Source organism: Vipera berus, assembly GCF_964194415.1.
Source record: "Vipera berus genome assembly, chromosome: 1".
Classification (NCBI taxonomy): Eukaryota; Metazoa; Chordata; class Lepidosauria; order Squamata; family Viperidae; genus Vipera; species Vipera berus.
Window position 1 is genome coordinate 207427268 of NC_138202.1, and position 21468 is coordinate 207448735.

Consider the following 21468-nt stretch of genomic DNA (forward strand, 5'->3'; position numbering starts at 1 on the left):
CTCTGTGGACACACATGCTGTCACCCCAGCCCTGCCTCCCCCCACGGCCCCCTCCTCACCAGCAGCCCCCTGGAGCAGAGTCGCCCCTGGGCGCAGCCCATGCGGAGTAGCGTGGCCACCATGGTGCTGCTGGGCTGCTGGGGCGATCTGCTGCGACAGGCCATGGAGGCAGTGGGTGGCCCTGTGGGTGGGTGGGGCGGGGCGGGTGGTGGAGCAGGGCGGGGGCAGAGTGGGGCAGGGGATGGGGCGGGGACGGTTTTTGGGCACTCGGTCTCTAAAAGGTTTGCCATCACTGATCTACTGGGACTGGCAAGTCAGATGCTTTGCATGGACACAAGGAGACATTCATAGGCAAGGATTGAAAAACCGGCTGGGTGACTTTGGGATAGTCACTCACTCTCTTTCAGCCCAACTCATCTTATAGGGTTTTCTTTGTGGGGAAGCTACGAGGAGGAAAGAGTATTAGGTACGTTTGCCAACTTGAGTTATTTATAAAGTAGAGAAGGTGGGATAAAAATCAAATAAATAAATGGTTTGTTAATTCATTCATAAACACCATACTCCAGTTGCAATCCATGCATTGCAATAAGGCAATCATTCCCAAATGTGTTCTCTAGGCACTGGAATCCAACATATCTGGAGAAACGTAATCTGGAGTCTGGGAGAGGTGTTTTTCTTTTAACAAGGTTTGTTGAACAATTCAGGTTTGCTGATAAACTTGTTTGGCTATTCTTGTTTTCTTTCATTTTAAAATTGTTCTTCCTTAGATCCTCTGTAAAATAGAGGGAACGCTCAAAAATAAACCAAGAATAAGGGAAAAACTACAAACCAACCAGGTACCCCTCCACCCATTCACATGCAGTATCACACTTTGTCAGTGATAACCAAACCAGAGTACAGCTGAGAAAAATGCCTGACTATGCAAATAGGAAGAGGCATCTTCTTGGGGGCTAGGCCATGCCTAGAGCAGTGGTCCCCAACCTTTCCAGCTCCGAGGACCGGGAGCGGTGGTGGCAGTGGAAGGGGGCAGGAGATGGTTTCACACACTCGCCTGTCACTTGCATGGCCCAGTTCTCAACAGGCCAAGGACCAATACCGGGACCCGCGGCCTAGAGGCTTCTCACTTGAGAATCGCTTTCTTTCACAATATTGCAGTTTTAATAATGATGATAATAATAACGCCTTAACACCATCAAACATTTGCCAATCCCAGTTCTTGGGAAAGGCTCTACAGGTGGATAAAAGTGCCAAATCCAGTCTTAACAAGAGGAACAAACATGATCAGGGGACTGGAGGCTAAAACATATAAAGAACGGTTGCTGGAATTGGGTATGTGTAGTTTAATGAAGAGAAGGACGAGGAGGGACATGATAGCAGTGTTCCAATATCTCAGAGGTTGCCACAAGGAAGAGGGAGTCAAGCTGTTTTCCAAAGCACCTGAAAGCAGGACAAGAAGCAATGGATGGAGAGAAGCAACCTAGAACTAAGGAGAAACTTCCTGACAGAACAATTAAGCAGTGGAACAACCTGCCTCCAGAAGTTGTGAATGCTCCAACACTGGAAGTTTTAAAGAAGAGATTGGACAACCACTTGTCTGAAATGGTATAAGGTTTCCTGCCTGAGCAGGAGGTTGGACTAGAAGACCTCCAAAGTCCCTTCCAACTCTGTTATTCTATTCTATTCTATCTGGCTGACTGTGCAACCAACCATAATAATTTATAAATTTATATGCCACACGACTCCCAGCAGATCTCTGCTTGGTTTCTGTTTAAAATGCTAAGGACTACATGCAGCAACATTAGGAAGCCATTTCTGAAATTAGGCCTCTGGACTTCACTGAAAGTGACCTTATATTTATACACTAGTAGGGATCTGAAAGATTCAGGAGAGAAAACCAGTTGGTTCTGTTTTCAGCCGTACATTTGCATTGGGCAGGTGAGTGCATAATTCACGATGCTTCAGGCATATAAAACCATGATTCGGAATATGCAAGCGGCTTGCAAGTTACACCTCTGAGCATGTCTAGTAATATAAAAATGTCACTCCGCAACCTCGTGCAGATTTGTGTGTAAGAGAGAGAAAGTAATTCCTCATGTGGGTATACACATTTTATTTTTGCCACCTGCCATTGGGTGATATGCAGCTTTGTTTTCCCATTACAACCAAGACTGTTTAAATATAGGTCCAGTGCCTGTGTGTGCTATGGCATCACAGGGATGAGGAAGTAGAGGGAGGGGGCATCGCTGACAGGGAAGCAGTTGGAAAAGTTCAGGTCTCCATAAATAGCCTTTGGCCTGAAGCTAACTTTGTGCTACCAAGGCAAAAGGCACAACACTAGAGCTCTGTCACCTCTTTGCATTTGAATAAGGCTGCATTTTAAGCACCTTGTGGTTCTCTGAGATTCAAGCAGACCAAGTATTGAGGGAAAGAATACTTCAAGTACTTCAGCACTCTGTAGCTTCCACCAGACAAAAGTGAAACCAACATCTCAGTAGGCAACGGTGCTGTTCTGCACTGTCTACTCCAGGGGTCTTCAAACTTGGCCCTTTTATGACTTGTGGACCTCAACTCCCAGAATTCCTCAGCCAGGCACACTGGCTGAGGAATTCTGGGAGTTGAAGTCCACAAGTCATAAAAGGGCCAAGTTTGAAGACTCCTGGTCTACTCAGATGGCTCCTGCTCCAGCTTGTCCCAGCAAACCTGCCATTCCTTGCTGTGAGTTGTTGCCCTTTACATCTCAGACACACTCCAGCTTTAATGTGGCAAACCTGGCCAGAGCCAGAATCCTCCTGCTTAGAGGAGGCTGCAGTAGACCCCACAACTATTTTCCAGAGTGAAAATTACCCTTTCTTGGTGTCAGGGTGAAGGTGCTAGCCTAGAAACCAGGAGAAGATATGTTCTAGGCTTTTCCTTAGGCACGAAAATGGCTGGATGACTTTGGGCTAGTTATTCTCTCTCATCCCAACCCACCCTCAAGGGATTGTGGTTGTGGGGAAAATAGGAGGAAGCGTTAGATAGATTCACTTCTTTGAGTTATATACAAAAAGGTGGAATAAAAGAATAATAATGAAATAATAAAGTAATATAAGGAAGCAAAGGTAGCACCAATTATAATAGGCGCCTTGGGTTCCATCCGAAAACATCTGGAGCACCACTAGAACACAATCAGCACTGACAAAATCACCATCAGTCAATTGGAAGAGGCAGCGTTACTCAGGACAGCTTACATCTTGCAACAATACCTGTAACACAATCAAACATCAATATTTGCCTATCTCAGGTCCTTGGGAACAACTCGGTAGATGCATAAAAATGCCAGAATCCAGTTTAAACATCTAGCTGACTGAATCAGAAATGTTTGGAGCTGACCTTTCCCAAATTATTATCTTTCAGGTGTACTGGGACTGTATCTCAATGAATTTCCCCAACAGCAATTTCTCTTATACGGGCTGCTCGAGCAGACATTCTTGGGAGTATCCCGAAGAATGAACAGAGAGAGTTAACAAGGATATGACAAAATTGCCAACCTTTTCTGCCAAGCAGAAAATTCCTGCTCCCCAGTGGTGTGATCCTCCAAACTGGGTATGGATAGACCGCCTGCAGCCCATGGCTGGTTTCCCAAAGCTCTCTGCACAGAGCCAGTTCAACTGTTGGACTGAATGCTGGGCGTGAGGATGAAAAGAGAGAGAAAGGCAGAAGAGGCGGAAAGCAGGGTGAATGGAGAAAAAAAACAAAGGAGGGATCTTTGTGTCACATTCCTCACCCTTCAAACCCAACCACAGACATGGATATTCCAAGTGCAGCAAGGTCTTGCTTAAGGATGTTTAATATCCTGAGGCAGGGCCCACTCCAAAATAAATCCCGTTGTTTCTTTACTCCCCTTGTTCTCCACTAGGAAAGATCTACTTAATACACTAGGCATGCCCATGCAGCCTTTGCTGTGAAGCAGGGCTGTGTGTGTGCTGCCAAAACTCTGACGTACACTGAGCATCTCATGTTTTACAGCTTCCAATAATCACATGCTGTTCTCCAGGGAACATTTCCTGTAAGATCCCTTCATCTCCAACCTCCCCCCACCTCCCCATTTAAAGATAAACAACAAAATGCCAGCAGAAGAAAAATCAATGTGCATAATTACTTCTGCAACTTAATAACCCAGTCCAAAACTGTAGAATTTGCAAAAAGTAACAAATATTTCCAGCTTTTACAAAGAAGACCTGTGACCTTTAAAAAAAAATTCAAATCAATAAGAAGCCAAGAGCTGGTTGGTCTCTTTCACTTCCAAATGGAAGAGATACTTTTCATGGGCGTTGGCATTTGCATTCAGGGAGACATTTGCCAGATTTTATACCGACAAAGGTAGAGCAAAGGAAATGCCAGCTAAATTGGGTACCCACTACGCAAGTCCAGCCCAGATCACAGTCAGAATGGGTTGCTGTTGCATCAATTAAAATGGCATTCCCACGGCAAGCAGTGGTTTTAATGGAAGCTGTTAAGGTGCTTGGTTTCTCTGCATTCAGCTTCTTGTCTGAAGAAGAGTTCCAAGCTGGAGGGATTTGCAGAATGTTTTAAGCAGGGTTTGTGCCATTCAGCTGGGTCACATCTCCCTTCTACAGGTAGTCCTTGACCTACAACTGGTTGCTTAGAGACCATCCAAAGTTATGATGGGGCCAGAAAATGGGAATATATTTATGACCTGCTTTTGAAGTTCTGGCATCCATTCGCCCCCCCCCCCCCGGACATGGGATCGCATTTTGGGCATTTGGCTACCACTTATATTTATGGCCATCTGCAGCGCCCTAGTTACAAGACCGTGATTTATGACATTTTTGTCAGAAACCAGCATTTACGTCTGGTTTCCAGCAAAAGCTGTGCCTATAGTGGACAATGTGTTTGCATAACTACTACTGCGTTCACTTTAAAGATGCCACGTTTGCTTAATAACTGCCGCAAATAAGGCCATAAAATTGGGCTCGCTCACATGGCGAACCGCTGTACAACCATCACAACTTATGACTGGAATTGTGGGCTTAACTGTAGTCATAACTCGAGGACTACCTGCAGCAGGGAACTAACTAACTTTCTCTTACAAGCTGCACTTCTGGGACAACTCAGTAATGGCCAAGCTGTCTTTCAGTGCAGCTTGGCTGTTGCTGATGTTGATTTTTACATGGAAAAAAATATTATATCTAGATCACTTCCTGGCATAGAATCTTTCCTAACATTTCACCACTCGGTTCCATTTTTCTGAGTCAGCAGGTCAAAAAGTAACATTTCTATATAGGTTTGACAAATTCTTCCAGAATAGCAATATTATATCAACATGAACAAGCAGGTAAGGAAAAGTTGCAAAAATGTACAGGAAAGTGCCACAGCTATAATGGACCCGACTTTTGATTTCTGAAACATGTGAGATATAGTAAAAACTCTTCTTCCAGGGAAATTGCCTTTTCAAAGCAAGCAATGAATGACCTTGAGTAAAAACGGTCTCTCCTCAGATAGACCAGAGACAAGACAATGAGTTTCTTTAATGCTGTGGCATATTCTTTTTTGAGAAGGTAATTTCCAAAAAGGGCTCTTTTTTGTTAACACTGTGGTGGCAGGAAGTCCTGAACTTTACTGTTGCAATTATCTACGACTAGGACAAGACACACAGAAAAGTACTGACAAAAGGCAACCATTTTCCTATTACCCAGTATATGGGCTTGCTGCACACTGAAAGCAGGACACAAAACCAAAAACCTAGTAGAATAGATTTATTCATAATAACTCTTTCCAAGTCCCACAAAGGTTCTTTGACATGCTAGGCTACCATCCCCCTTTACTTTAGTTGTTGGGCAATGCTATTTATAGAGTGCAGGAGTTCCTTGAAGTAGCCGTCTTCGTCCCCTCCCTTTCGCTCTTCCTCGGCCAGCTCTTCATATTCCTGGCGCAAGAGGCTGAGGACCTGGTTGAGAGTGGGATCCCCAGCGTAAGTGTCCTTACAGAAGGTGAGCAGGATGTGCACCGTCTTGAGGACCTTCTCCCGGCTGTCGTGCTCCGGCATCCTCAGGAGGTTCGAAATGATTGTGCACCAGCCTTGCTCCACAAGGGCTGGCATCAAGTTCACTTGACTGTACTGCTGGGTTTTCTCAGGAGCTTCATCCTCGTTGCCACTGTCCTTGAGCAACTGCTGCAACAAAGAGTCCTCAAATGGTTATTTAAGCTGAGACAGATGTTTTACCATTAAATATACTTACTGGCGTGAAGTCTGAAATAAATTCTATCGGCCTCTGCGGTCAGTACTGTGGGAAGTCAGCCCCACCCCACCCCCCAAGAGAAAGAAACATTTTTGGAAATATTTAAAAGGCAGAATATATTTCCCTAAAGGATTTTAAAAGCAGAGACCAACCTCGCCCCCAAATCTCTCTGTCCCAAACAGAAACCAAGTCTGCAGAATTGCAGATGTGATAATCTTGTCAGAAAGACTGGAGTCAGGAAACTGGGATTAGGAAGAAAGATCCCTAGAATCAACACCAAAAATCTAAGAGTCATCAGCCACTGCCCCAGGAAAGCAGGATATGACTTTTGGGACATAATAGGATTAACCTGCTACCATCAGAATACCAGAAAGGCACACTCTGACTCAAGTCAAAGTTCATTCCACAGGAACTACTCCAAACAAAAGGCCCAAGAAGATATAAAAACCCATTCCCTACATGTGCTCGCTCTCTTTTCTTCCAGAGCCATCTTTCTGTCTGGCTCTTCTCTTCAATAAACTGCAAACTTCTTCCTAAAGCAGTCGCCATGTTGTTTATTCCCGGCTTGGACTGGACCATGATGAAGACTTTTCCTTCAACGGTACCAAGATCTTTCTATTTCTGTGGGTTTCAAAATGGGAGGAATGCTTGCTGAGGCATGCCAGAAGGCACATTTAGATGTTGATGACATGTTTCACGATTAGATTCCGATTCAGTCTTTCACTCAAGGCCTGTAGGCAGTGAACAGAGCACTCCCCCTCCTTCCACTATCCTCTCCCCCAAACAACAACAACCCTATGCAACTGGCTCTAAGTCACCCACTTGGCTTCCATGGGCAGAGGCTTTCCACTCCTAATCCAACATCTCAAATACAGGTAGTCCTCAACTTACAGCAGTACATTTAGTGACAGTTTGAAATTACAACGGCACACTTATGATCGCTGTGGCATCACCATGGTTAGATGATCAAAATTCAGATACTTGGGAACTGGTTCACATTTATGATGGTTGCAGCGTCCCCAGGATCATGTGATCATCTTTTGCGACCGTCTGACAAGCAAAGTCAATGGGTGAGCCAGATTCACTTAACAAATGTGGTAAGTGACTTTAACAACTTCAGTGGTTCGTTTAACAAAAGTAGCAGGAAAGGTCGTGAAATGGGGCAAAATTCATTTAACAAATGTCTTGCTTAACAATAGACATTTGGGGCTTAATTGTGGTCGCAAGTCAAGGACTATCTGTACTTCACCATCACAGGTCTCTTCTTGCAGCAAAATTATTGGCAAAATGATTGATTACTGGAAGGGCTCTTCCATTCATACAAAGGTTGCTCTGGGAGACTCAGCTGATAATACTGTACCAATTTATGAAAATGCAACTTGCCACCCTAATGTACATGGACAACGAAAGCAAACTGGGGAAGAAACTGACAAAAGACACACAAGATTGTGGGGGAGGGGGGAAATGGGAAGCAGGAAATCAGCCAGATTTATTGAATAACAGCAAAAGCATAAAAAGGGAGGCAGGAGTCCCTCTCTCTCTGTACGCACACACGCACACACATGTATCTGTGTATATATAATTAAAAGCTGCTATGTCGAATTTCAGAAGCTGTAGGAAGTAGGCGTGCCCGAAGCCGTTCACTGCCAATAATCAGCAATATTGCAATAAAAGATGAAAAGCGATTATATCTATCTAAAGACCAGCTGATGAGAGGTGCTTTATAGTTCAGCATCCAATCCTATCCATAGAGATGTTAGGAATAAGGTCCCTCTGCGGGAAGTTGGGATCACCTCCCCTGATGTCCTTTTCTAAAGATTCAGAAAACTGTTGAGATGCGAGGGTCTCAGTTCTCACTGACCTGATCAGCAAGAGCCACTGATACGAGACGGGTGGCCAGATAAATTATTTAAATAACTAAAAAAGGAAGGTGACTATTTCTCTAGCCAAACAAATTTCTCCAGTTATAGTTCCAACTAGCAAAAAGGAAAGAACATTTCCTGGTATATTTTCTCTGCTGGATCTTCTCCACATTTCTATCATTTACAGCAGTGTTTCTCAACCGTGGCAACTTCCAAGACATGGGGAATTCAACCCAGCTTGCTGGCTGGGGAATTCAGGGAGTTGCAAGTCCACACATCTTAAAGTTGTTAAGGTTGAGAAAGCCTGATTTACAGCTTATGCTCCCTGCTGATTGCATGTTTTTTGGATTGCCATTCCGTACTAGTCCAAGCCAAAAGAATTGGACCAAAGGCTTGAATGACCTACCTACATTACTGCAAGAGGCACACATGTCCACTTAGGAGCATTTAACAGGCACCTTTTTTAAAAAAAATAATAAAGTAACTGTTTTGGACTATAAATTCTATAGTCACTAACATACCCTGAGCTATGGTAGAACAGGACATCTGACTGTACAGTTTACCTTCACCTGTTCCCATATTATTATTTATTATTTTATTAAATTTATATGCCGCCCTTCTCCCTAAGGACTCAGGGCGGTGCACAACAATAAAAATTAAAAACATTATATAGAAAATTTAAAAAAGAATTATAGTGCAGGTTCGCATCCCACCAGGCTCAAGGTTGACTCAGCCTTCCATCCTTCCGAGGTAGGTAAAATGAGGACCCAGATTGTTGGGGGCAATAAGCTGACTTTGTAAAAATGCCGCTTGGGGGGCCCCGAAAGCCCTAATAAGCAGGCATATACATAGAATGAAGGCTATTGCTAAGCACATTGTGCTTTAGATTGTAAGCCGCCCTGAGTCTTCGGAGAAGGGCGGGATATAAATGGGATTAGAAAATAAATAAATAAATACAATAATTATGTGACAATTTAAAAACCAGTAAAAAGCTAATTAAAACCGTAGTCAGTCCAGGCCCGCTTGTTGGAACAACCACGTCTTCAGGTCACGGCGGAAAGACCGAAGGTCAGGGGTCATCCGCAGCTCCGGGGGCAATTCATTCCAGAGGGTCGGCGTGCCCACAGGGAAGGCTCTCCCCCTGGGGGTCGCCAGCCGGCATTGCCTGGCCGACGGCACCTTGAGGAGACTGACTCTGTGGGAGCGAACCGGGCGATGGGAGGTTGACAATGGGCAGCAAGTGGTCTCGCAAGTACCCCGGGCCTAAGCCATGTAGGGCTTTAAATGGAACATATTTTTCTAAGGATTTAAAATTAATTGGAGCCTGCTTACAGTCTAGTATTTTAGGGTTTTTTTATTCCGCAGCATCCATGAGGATGGGGAAGCAGCACTAAGTATTGGGATGAAGGAAGAATCGTTCATTTATCCTACGGGGAACCCTATTCACCATCACTTTTTCCACTGTAGAGCCATCCTCCGCTAGATCGGAACCAATGTCAGAGTAGTAGTAAGGGGGGGAGGGGAGGGTGTTGCTCCCTCCTTCTGCTCCCTAGAAATAATCTGGATGCAGCCAAGATACTTGATTCTGTCTGCAAAACTCCCACATGGGCCCTGCAAGCCAGCCATCTGGCTACACAGATGAAGTAAAAGGTTGCTCACAGCATACGGCAGCCAGATACACAACACAATGGGGGCGGGCATTCTCTAAATAATAACAATAATTTTTAAAAAATACATGCCTTTGCTTCACTTGGCTGCCTCCTGGGTAAATTGCTATATATGCACTTCATTAATTAGATCCTAATCACAAGCATCTCTTTCCTACTATATTATAATTAAGGAAGACTGTTTCTCGGGCTTAAGAGAGAAGGAAAGTCAAATCATCCTGTATTGTATGCTGGGAGCTTGCCCTGCTCATCTCTGTCCTTAAGTCCCAGCAGAGAAGCTTGATTGCGATACGTTCCTTGACGGTAATTTGCCTTTAGTGGCACACATGTTCACGCTGGGCAAGAAGGAACAGCCGGTAGAGAAGGAACTTGGGCCCAAACTAAAGGATAAACCAAAGAATAAGGCTATACCCTGCACAGGCTGACAACTGTTCTGACAAGGTTCAAGGCACAGTTGAAAGACATTCATTCAGGTGCACTGCCAAACTTGTCAACTCCCCTCTTTCCAACTCGCTGTACCAATAATGGGGCACTGCGGTCCAACAACATCTGAAGGATACGCAGGTTCTGTCTTCCTTGAATATCGATAAGCTTGGCTGAGGTTTATTGAAGTTGGAATACAAAAGCCACAGACAGGCCAAAGGTATCCCACTGCTATAAGCAAAAAATATGTGATTCAGCTTACAAGTCAACAAGGTGCTTTTTTCCCCAAAAGGCAACTTTCTTCAGCTTCTTGGATGAGAAGTGAAATATTTTCAAATGAAAAAAACCAAGAAAGTCCAGTTGCCCTTTACGAAAAAGCTCCCTTGGGACAACCATGACCTGGACGATGGAAACTCTCCACAGACACTTACAAGTCAACTCTTTTATCTGAAGGAGCCACACCCAATCTCACCTGCCCAACTTAATAAGAGAAGATCAACTCTTCTGTGTCCAATGAAGTCATCATTTATTCCCTTAGGTTGAGTGATCTCCCAGATTTTCAGAAGGTAATTGCTATCAATGCCCTAAAATTCCACACATCTGAAGGGTATCCAGGCTGAGGAATGATGCATTTAGTGAAAGTCAGCTTGATGTACTGATGAAGGTGCTGGCCACAAGCTAGGAGTCTGTGTGCTCCAAGGGTCTCTTAGACGTGAAAGCCGCTACGTGACTTTGGGCCGTTTAATCTCTTCTCATGCCAGCCCACCTCACAGGATTGTTGTTGTGGGAAAACAGGAGGCAGGAGTATTAGGTGTATTTGCTGTCCTGAGTTATGCAGTACAGTATATTAAAAGGGTGGGATAAAAATCTAATGATATGTGACCATCAACATATCATGCTGATGTTATAAACATACAGAATAATGTGTTCGTTATTTATAATGAATGTATAATTTGGTCTAATGCAGTATGCTAAATATTATTGTCTTTTATAAAGATTAAGAACAAGCATCGGGATGGGAAAGGGAGAGGGAGAGATTTGCCCATAGTCACGTAGCTGGTTCTATGTGTAAGATGGGGACCAGAACTCACAGCTTCTAGCCTGGTGCCTAACCCCTTCCCCAAACTGGCTCTCCAAGGACCAAATGATTAACTTTCTAGGATAGATGTCAAGAAACCTAAGCAACTATTAGCTGGTGCAACAGGGTAGCTGAAATATAATAATACGGACGGACTTCTCTAGACAGCAATTTTTTCTTTAGGTCAGCTTTTTCTACAATCCTATCTATGATAGGGAGCTAATGATCTTGACTGATTCTCCAGAATTCCTGAAAGAATGAAAACTATCGAATAATCTCAGCCATTCCGTAAATAGCAGCCTTCGGTGGTGCGTATCTGTCCATACACAGGAAGCCCACACCAGGCCATTTAAAACACAGAGGGAAGGGAAGGAGGAGACTTCTACATTAAAAAGGGGCGGGGGGGGAAGGGGGGAACCGTGCGGTAATCCCAAACCTTAAGGTAAAGAGGACTAAGCATGGTAAGTAGCTGCAGAATGCCCAGTTGGTGTTGGGGGAAATGGGCCCAGAAGGGAAGGACAAAACGCCCTGCTTGGAAGGAATGGTTGGCTGGATTGATGAACAAGAACACTCCCCCCCCCTTTGGAAGGAAGGAGGTATTGCAGTCGTGGCAACTCTAGCCATTCCTATCTGCCAGTATGAAAAATATTAAACATTATGCACTCCGCTCGATCACTGACTCCTCGGCTAAAAGTTTAATTTATTACAATGTGAATCTACCTGACCTTTTTATTGCTTTCTGATGTTGCAGCAGGATGGGTAACTAGGTAGATCATGGGCAATGAAGTTTAGGAGTGGCTGCCGAAAAGCTGGCAATTATCTACGCTTTACAATTTACTTGCCCTCCTATCCAAAGGGCAAAGCAACAATGGGGGAGGAAGAAGAGGGATAAAGACCCTGGTAATGTCCTATCACCTAGCATTCCTAGCAAGGTTGGTAGGCTTGCCCTCTCACCAGGAATTGGACAAGTAGACAGCTTCCTAAGTACTTTCCTGCCATCTAACATCCAAATGAAATCTACCTGAGAATTACTAAAATATAACCAGATGAGTCACACAAGAGTGCCATCTTTGGACAGCCCAATTACAGGTAATCCCAACACTAAGATCAAAGTCAATGGAAAAGATTTCATGGCAATGCAAGAAATGCAAGAATTTGTTCAGTTCAAAAGCACTGAAGAGTGTATTACTGCTACCTCTAGTAAAGAATTTAATCAACAGTCAAAGCTAAATTGGCGCAAAATAAGGGTCAACCGGAAGGGGGGGGTGTTGTTGGACTTAGATCTCTTGTGGCAATGCAATGATTCCAAACTGATGACATATTTAACCCCGCCTTCCAGCTCAGCTTGCTCCCCCCTCCTTCAGACTGGTAGACTTGTGCTAATTCTATAACAGGCAAAGTATAATGGCTCCTCTTACCTTTTCTATTACTAAGTCGTAGAGAAGGGTCACAGGGCGGATGTACAGTATCTCCATTCCTTTCTCTGTGCAAAGATTCCTGAGTACTTGAAGGCCTCCAAGTTTGAGAAATTGTTGCTGGGCATATGGAAAGTGCCTCAGCATTGATGACAAAGCAAAAAGAGCCTAGGAACAAAAAACAAACAAACCCGCATCCATCATCAGGAATTTTTCATTTTCTGGGTCTCATTATGCATGCCCTTTCTGTACTTTCAGTTCTCATGCCTTGACACACCACCAATATTTACTTATTTTACAAATACGCCACCACACTCCAGAGGGGAAATATGTAAGGAAGATTATTTTTATATGATTACCAGTGGTTATGGCTTCATTGTGACATGAGGACAGGACGCGCTATTTCAAAGGACTGGACAATTATGCTTTATGATGCCTGAACAGAAATGTAATGAATTCACAGCAGAACAGAAGGGGTATGGCTGGGATCCAATTTTGTGAGCAGAACTCTTGTTTGCAAGACACTATTCCTAAAGAAATATGAGGAATGTAATTTTAACCAATCCTTTTTCCTCATCTGTGATCCCTGAAAAGTTGCTCCTGAAGATTCCCCTATGATGTATGTCATGAAACTGACAAAAATAAGGCATATCAGCTCTGCCTCCTTCAAAGAAAATATCTATTGGTAGGCAGCCCCTCAAGTGAAGGTTATCTAGATGCTGCTAAAACAATCTACTAGTTGATTATCATGACTTTATTTCTTTAGACTTACCAAACCTGTTATATATACCATGTGTAAACCCCATCCACGAATAAACACAGCTAATGAGGGACTTTGGGTGCTTATTTCATTATGTACAGCCCATTACTATACAGATACAATTTATTCCTCATAGCTATTAGAGCTATCAGATTAATGAGATTATGCCCATAAATTTCCACATAATTACTTATTTCTACCTCTTTAACCTTTGAAGTTATTGTGATTCATTTCTATACTGCTTTATTTTATACTACATGATTATAGTCTTATAGTTACAATATTAATATGAAATATAGTTTACCTGCAGATTTTAGTAATGTAAGTAGCTTTACAATTCATGCTACTTGTTTCTGTTTTTATCTTTATTGTTCTATAGGTTTACTTACGTTACATAAATCTCAACTATAGTTACTTTTGGCTTCATAATCTTAACTCTATAATCTTAATAATGCAGGTATCACAATTGTAGAGACTGTGCTAGTGACTTCTGGTGAGATGGGTGGCCATATAAATTTGATAAATAGTGATTTAAATTTTACTCCTTTCTTATAACATAACAGAATAGCTGTAATTCTTGCATGTTATGTTTTGCTGATCAGTGACTGAAATAAAATACTACCACCAACACCCTACCCAAGGCTTTTAATTTGGGGTCAGAATTATTTCGCTTTCATTATTCACTGATTTCAATTTATTTTCCTCCAGACTGGGAAGCCAGCAGGATAATATCTACACAGAGATCCTGGTTTGCAAGACACCAGGGGAAAGGCAACAGATTGCATCCATGGGGAATTTGCCACAGAAATATTGAAAACACAAGTACTGTATGAAAAGAAATCAACTCTCAGAGTGATCCAAACTCCCAAGCGGAGATAAGCCCTTTCAAGGTTTTATTCCCATCACAGAATTGACTCAAGCACAAACATCTGGGGATGAAAACAGTAGTAGTACGCGCAGCCCTTTTGCTTGAGTTTAATAATCCTCATTAATTAGATAGTAGCATTAATTATTGCTACGGCTTCGACATTTCTCTCTAAGGCACACTAAACAGAATGGCATTAAGATTATAAGGTGCTGTCCGCAGTGAAAATCACACGGATTTGGATACATTTCTGGCACACTAATCACAGTCATTGATGGCCCAAAAAGTTGAGGGTTGCAGATGTCAGGGTTACTGGCTTGTTATTTTTATGGATTGTAATTTTATGATTGGACCATAAGAAAGGCTGAGTGCCAATGAACTGAGGCCTTTGAACTATGGTGCTGGAGAAGACTCCTGCGAGTCCCTTGGACTGCAAGGGGATCAAACCGGTCAGGCCTAGAGATCAACCCTGACTGCTCTTTAGAAGGCCAGATCCTGAAGTTGAAACTCAAATACTTTGGCCACCTAATGAGAAGGAAGGACTCACTGGAGAAGAGCCTAATGCTGGGAAAGATTGAGGGCAAGAGAAGAAGGGGATGACAGAGAATGAGGTGGCTGGATGGCGTCACTGAAGCAGTAGGCGTGAGCTTAAATGGACTCCAGAAAGATGGTAGAGGACAGGAAGGCCTTGAGGAATGTTGTCCATGGGGTTGCGATGGGTCAGACACGACTTCGCAACAAACAACAACAAATTTTATGATAAGCCAAAGTGTGATTTGTCTGATTTTTCTCAGCCCTTGGGTAGACTAGTCAAGAAACGAGCCTGGCAAGGATTCCAGGAATGCTTTTTATTGTAGTAATATAGAATAACAGAATCTTGAAAGCCTATACAAGTTCCTCTCTGTCCTTTTATACTAAAAACAAAACAAGGGGAGATCATTTTGAGTTTCTTTCTCTTGCAGACAGATGATGGACTGTGCAACCTCTTCCCTAAGACCCCTCTTAACAACTCACTCTTTCCCTTCTTAACAGCTCTCTCATGCCTTCCCTATGGTCACCTCCAATTTCTTCACACCCTTTGGTAGTGCGAACTTCATCATTATGGTTTGTGAACAATGGTTTAAGGGTTAGCATTATGTTTGAACCCAGCCAACTTTGGCTTATTCAACACAACTGCCTGGGTTTGATTTCACCGCTCACGAGAACCCAACCTCTCTCTTAGTACATCTTCCCTGTGTGTACTTTTCTTCTCAGGACCTCAGTTTCTCCAGACTATTCCTTCTTGTAATTTAGGTGATGCTTCGGCTTTTATAACAAAGGCATGCTGTAATGTCACAAGACCTCCAGCACCACCAGCCCATGAAAAATATGTCTTCGTAGAATATAGAACATAGAATTGGAAGGGACCTTGGAGGTCTTCTAGTCCAACCCCTTGCTTAAGTAGGAGACTCTATACCACTTCAGACAAATGATTGTCCAGTCTCTTTTTGAAAGCCTCCAGTGATGGAGCAGCCACAACTTCTGAAGCCAAGCGGTTCCATTGGTTGATTGCTCTCGCTGTTAGGAAATTCCTCCTTAGTTCTAGGCTGATTCTCTCCTTGGTTAGTTGATCCTCTCCTTGGTTAGTTTCCATCCATTGGTTTCTCGTCTTGCCCTTTGGTGCTTTGTAAAATAGTTTGACCCACCCTCATCTTTATAGGAGCCCCTCAAATATTGGAATACTGCAATTTTCACAGTGCCTGAATAGGGATGGGCAGGTTATCTTTAGTCAAAAGGACCTGAACGTGCCAACCCCACAGGACTGAATTCGCCAGGCAAATGTTATGGGAGGGTGATGAGGAATAATTATGAATGTGGTTGTCTTTAATTAATTATCTGTGAAATTATTATACACATGCACACACACACAAACGTAATTGACCAAAAGCACCAAGTGACCTTCCCTCTTTCTATCCTTCATTTCATTCATGTGCAGGAGTCGCATTTATGAAAAACGCAACAAGAAACTGGAGGAATGTTTGTGGCTAGCAGGCAGAGGAGCTAGAGGTATATAAATAGCAGCACTTGAATTCAGGTTATGAGACATGCTTTACAAACCACAATATGCTAGGCTACAGCCAAACAATTGACCAATAAATGAAACCTGTCTTTGTCCTCCAGAGCTCACAATGGTGCAAAGGTTTCCTTATCCCAACCTGGAGTTGCTGGAGTTACCAGGATGGATACAAATTTTCCTTTGTGCTAAAAGTTAGCGTAATGAGAGGGCAGTCAATTCAGAAGTAATTTGGAGAATATAAAACAGGAATCCTGGGCCAATTAAAAGCATCCTGCCATCTCTCTGGGGCACAACGGAATGAGAAAGCAAAGTCTTGGCTAATGAATCTTTTTCCTGTATTGTTTCTTTATACAAAGATAGAAAGGAAGAAAATGTAACCAGCCAGCCCAAAGGTGTGTGAATAGGCCCAAGAACACTCTGCTACCAGAGCTCTGGTGGCCCAGTGGTTAGAATGTAGTATTGCGGGCTAACTCTGCCCACAGCCTGGAGTTCGATCCTGACCGGCTCAAGGTTAACTCAGCCTTCAATCCTTCCGAGGTCGGTAAAGTGAGGATCCAGATTGTTGAGGGCCAATAGGCTGACATTTGTAAACCACTCAGAGAGTGCTGTAAAGTACTATGGGCAATTTATAAGTCTAAGCAATATTGCTATTGCTAAGCACAGAAGCCTCACAGAGCCTCTTTGCTCAAGGGTGATCCATAAAGTCATTTGAAAGTAAGACAAGATAACCTTCTAACACTAACACACACACACACACACACACACACACACACACACACACACACTATTGATGACTGGCCCACTTGAAGCCAAGTGAGCAATGAGCAGATGAAAGAAGACAAATTCTCCAGCCCACCTTTCTTCCCTCTAGCACAAAGGCTGAATGAACATTTTGCAGAATTACCACTTTGTTCAGCATAGCGTCCAGGAATGTGCCATAAACATTTTCTGCAAGCTCAGAGTTCTCTAATGGTTTGCCTTTAGTATGGGAGAAATTCTCCCTCAGGAAGCATTTTGCTCATGCACAAAAATACACATCCGTCTTGTTCCTTTTTTCCTGCGGTGCGCCAAACATCCCGAGAAACTCCAAGCTTTGAATACGGCTTAAGGCAAGGATATTCAGAGGCGGCCTTGTTAAAAGGTTGACAGCATGATCCTGATTAGAGCAGGCCACATGGCTTTATGAACCCACATAAAAGCAGTGACCTATTTATCACACTAGGGTTTGTAGCAGGCCTCAAAGTGCTTGCTGCCAAAAAGAATAGCGAAGGTGCACACTGAGGAAGAATCACTAGACCGTGTACGCCAGGCAGTGAGGGGACAACTGAAGAGCCAATAAGACCCCAACTTCAGAGTTCAGAGACAGCACCGACCCTTAACCAACCCTCACAAGCTTGGACAGCAAACCTTCGCCCTCATTCCAACTTCTATCCCAATCAATCAGCCAGGAGCGTTTTTCAGGTCTTCGTTCCTGGTGAGAACTTCAAATCTTGGTGACTGCTACAGGTAGAAACCAAGTGCCTCAGCCTCTCAGGGGGGTCTACTTCTGTTTGTGTTAAGGTACGGCTATTCAGACTTGCCATTAGGATGTTAGACAGTCTGCCCTACCATTCTATAGACCAATACAATCCCCCAAGCCAACCCTAGGGTGGACAAAATCAAACCAGTGCAGAAACAGTTCAGACATTATTTTTCACCATTATTCCAGGAAAATGGGGCCGATCAACAGACCAGGAATGTCGAACAGCTATAAGGTATGTGTCTTTATCATCACAGAGCTGTTTTCCATCCTTACCTTCTCAATCTCTTATCCTAATGGAGGTAACCTTTGACTCAAGAGCGTAATTGAGCCTGGAATTGTGGTCCTAAGTCATTGCAGATGTTGTAATTTGAGACATTGCTTGATCGGGTTCAAAGTTACGACCATGTTTTTATGATGGCCACATTGTTAAACAAACATGGCACCTATTAAGTGAATTCCTTTTCTCCAATGGGCATTTTTTGCTGGAAACTGGAAGTTAATGCTGAAAACCGGTAAAAAAAAAAGAGAAAAAAAATCGCAAATGGCAGTCATGTGAGCGAAGCAGACTGCAAATGGCCATAAAGGTTGAGTCAGTTGCCAAATGCCCAAAATGTGATCACGTGACGTGTGTGTGTGTGTGTGTGTGTGTGTGTGTGTGTGTGTGTGTTTGTGTGTCTCGTGCGTTTATGTGAGTGGTCGTAACTCCAAAAACGGGTTATTAGTAGCTCTGGGGAAGTCCATCATAACTTTGAACGGTTGTTAAGCGAACAGTCATAAATTGAGGACAACCTGTGATTTTTAACTCCTTCAGCTCTCCCAGCTCCACTTTTACCATCTGAAGACCTCTCAGCTTTGCCGTACACGTAAGAGTTGCCTCCCAGAATGCTTTTCCTGTGTCATTCAAACCCCAACTCCATCTCATCACACACAGTCATGACTTCCCTGACTCTACTTCAGGGCCAGATAAACTGATGACTTTCAAATGTTCAGCACAACTGAATTCACAATTCCTGTGCTCTGCAGCAGAGTTGAACTGCCTTCGCTGTCCAATGATGTGTGAATCCATCGGCGTAGGGCCATGTTGTGATTCAGGGTCAGCCTGTGGGTTCGGCAGTTGGGTCGGACGACTCAGAGGAGGAGGGGGGTGTTGAAGACCTTGCTGAGGGGATTGGACAGCTTGATGAGAGCCCCCAGCAAGGCCCCTCTCATCTGGTCACGACGCAGACCCAGCTGTGTGAGCCTGACAGCGTGGATGAAGATGACCCACAGCTGGCCCTGTTCAAGGACGCCCGACGCAGGAGGCAGTCAGTCAGGAGTAAACAGAGGGAGGCAATGGGGCACCTCAGAAGGAGGCACAGAGAGGCCACGCCCTGAACTGTATTTAAGGGGAATGTGTGGGAGGGCTGGTTTGCTGAAGGCAACCGCTTGGATTGTTCCTGTGTCTTAGCTCGTGTTTTATGGTTGGTGTCTTGTCTTGCTCTTGTTTTATGTGAATAAATTTGGCAGGCTTTATTCCAGCCTCTTGCCGTTTGTAAAGGGGTCGTCCCTGCTTTTGCTGCAGGCTGGTACAGAACAGGCCAGTCCAGAAGCCTTGCAAAATGCAGAATGGCTAAATGTCAGTAGGAAAAGGATGAGGGTGTGTGGAGAATGTGGCTTTCAGCAATATCTGTATTAGCTTACATTCTTGGATGAAGCACTGGAGAGCTTTCCATCATGCAGACTGGGTATTTCCAGTCCCTGAAAAACTTACCTAGTAATGATTTTGTGGAAACCTAATACCCCTTAATGCAAAACTTCACTTTGCTCAATAAAAGACAGTACTTTCTATTCATTCATTTCCCCTTGGACGCGTAATTTCTATTTCTTTTTCTTCCTTGAGATGGCTTCTTGCACAGGTAGACCTCGACTGACAGCCACAAGTGAGCCCAATATTTCTGTTGTTAAATGAGACATTTAAGTCAGTGTTGCCCCATTTTACCACCTTTCTTGCCTCAGTCATTAAGCGAATTGCTGCAGTTGATAAGTTAGGAACCCGGTGGTTAAGTGAATCTGGCTTCCCCCATTGACTTTGCTTGTCAGAAGGTCGTAAAAGGGGATCACGTGACCATGGGATGCTGCAAGTCATCGTCATCATCATCATCATTATAAAGTTGGAAGGGACCTTGGAGGTCTTCTAGTCCAACCCCTTGCTCAGGCAGGAAACCCTATACCATTTCAGACAAATGGTAAGTATGAACCAGTTGCCAAGCAGCTGAATTGTGATCACCTAACCATGGGGATGCTGCAAAGGTGGTAACTGTGAAAAATGGTCATAAGTCACTTTTTTCAGTGCTGTTGTAACTTTGAACTATCACTCAATGAACTGTTGTAAGTTGAGGACTACCTATACCACAGGTCTGCAACCCACGGCTCCGGAGCCGCATGCGGCTCTTTCAGCCATCTCCTGCGGCTCCCAGTCCTCTGCTATGTGTAGTCCAAAAAAAAAAGGAGGGACTAAAAAAGTTCAACCAATCAATTCAAATATGCACATTTTTTGCGGCTCCCAGTTTTTCCTTTTGTGAGGGAACCGGTTCCGAGTGGCTCTTTCACTGTTTCAGGTTGCTGACCCCTGACCTATACCTTATTATGGCAGGTTGTGACCTTCCCAAATCTAAACAGAATCCAATGAAAGGATGGGCCGCATTAGGATTTCTGCACGTGCTAAAAAAACAGTTTGTTGAAGGATACCATACTCAGCTCAATTTCATTCAGTCCACATTCAGCTGCCCTATCCTGACAGCATTAAGACAAAGCAGAGCTTCCTCTTTATAAGATTAGCAGTGCTGTATTCTGACTCTCTTTCTCCTCAGTACTGATATGAATTCAATTGTCATCACCTCGACTTAAAACAGAATTCCATGCCCGTAAAGTGAATAATAAAGAATTAGCACTGCTTCTTTATTCTGGCTCTCTTTAGCTCAGGCTGGTCTTCAGACGTCATCCCTGGGGCCTTTTCAAAAGGATTTAGAGGCTCTAAACATTTGTAGCAGATAAAAATAATAACAATACAGGTCTGGTTTCATCCTTCAAAATCCCTGGCGTAGTATTTTAATCCTTTGGAATCTGGTATGAACAACTAAATCTATTTCTGATAAGGCTAACAAGAGCACTAAAGCTATATTGGACTTCTTTCCTATTGAAGGGGGCAAGTATCTATCCATTGCCATAAAACTTTTAAAAGCCAAATCCATCTCTCAGATATTATACAGGTTTCAGATGTGGCCATATAGTAACTTAAAAGCCTTAGATACTATCCAATCCAGATGCCTAAGGCTATTATTCTGCATGCCTGCTGCATTTTGAACAGAGCAATCTTCTTAGAAGGTGGGGGTGATCCATTGGAGTTTACAATCCCTTTATGTCCCTTCTATTTTTGGTTTCACCTTCAGTCTCCTAGCAATTCCCTGGCTTCTACAACCTATAATGGTAGTCCTCGACTTACAATCACAATTGAGCCCAACACTTCTGTTGCTAAGTGAGACATTTCTTAAGTGAATTTTGTCCCATTTTACAACCTTTCTTGCCCCAGCTGTTAAGCAAAT

The 21468-nt window shown here is 43.5% G+C and overlaps 1 protein-coding gene across 5 annotated transcripts in view; it reads right to left on the reverse strand.

The window, feature by feature from the left end:
* Window positions 1-5743: 5743 nt before the first annotated feature.
* The window catches only part of SIL1 (SIL1 nucleotide exchange factor), a 49296-nt gene continuing 33571 nt past the window's right edge, over window positions 5744-21468 (reverse strand). For 4 of the 5 annotated variants that reach the window (XM_081313450.1, XM_081313452.1, XM_081313453.1 and 1 more), the window contains 2 exons: window positions 12688-12852; window positions 5744-6172 (listed from right to left, as the gene is read on the reverse strand). In XM_081313450.1, the coding sequence (XP_081169576.1) occupies window positions 5822-6172; window positions 12688-12852 (516 nt within the window). In that variant the 3' untranslated portion in view covers window positions 5744-5821. The remainder of the gene's footprint in view (window positions 6173-12687; window positions 12853-21468) is intronic. The other variant, XM_081313454.1, reaches the window with a different exon arrangement.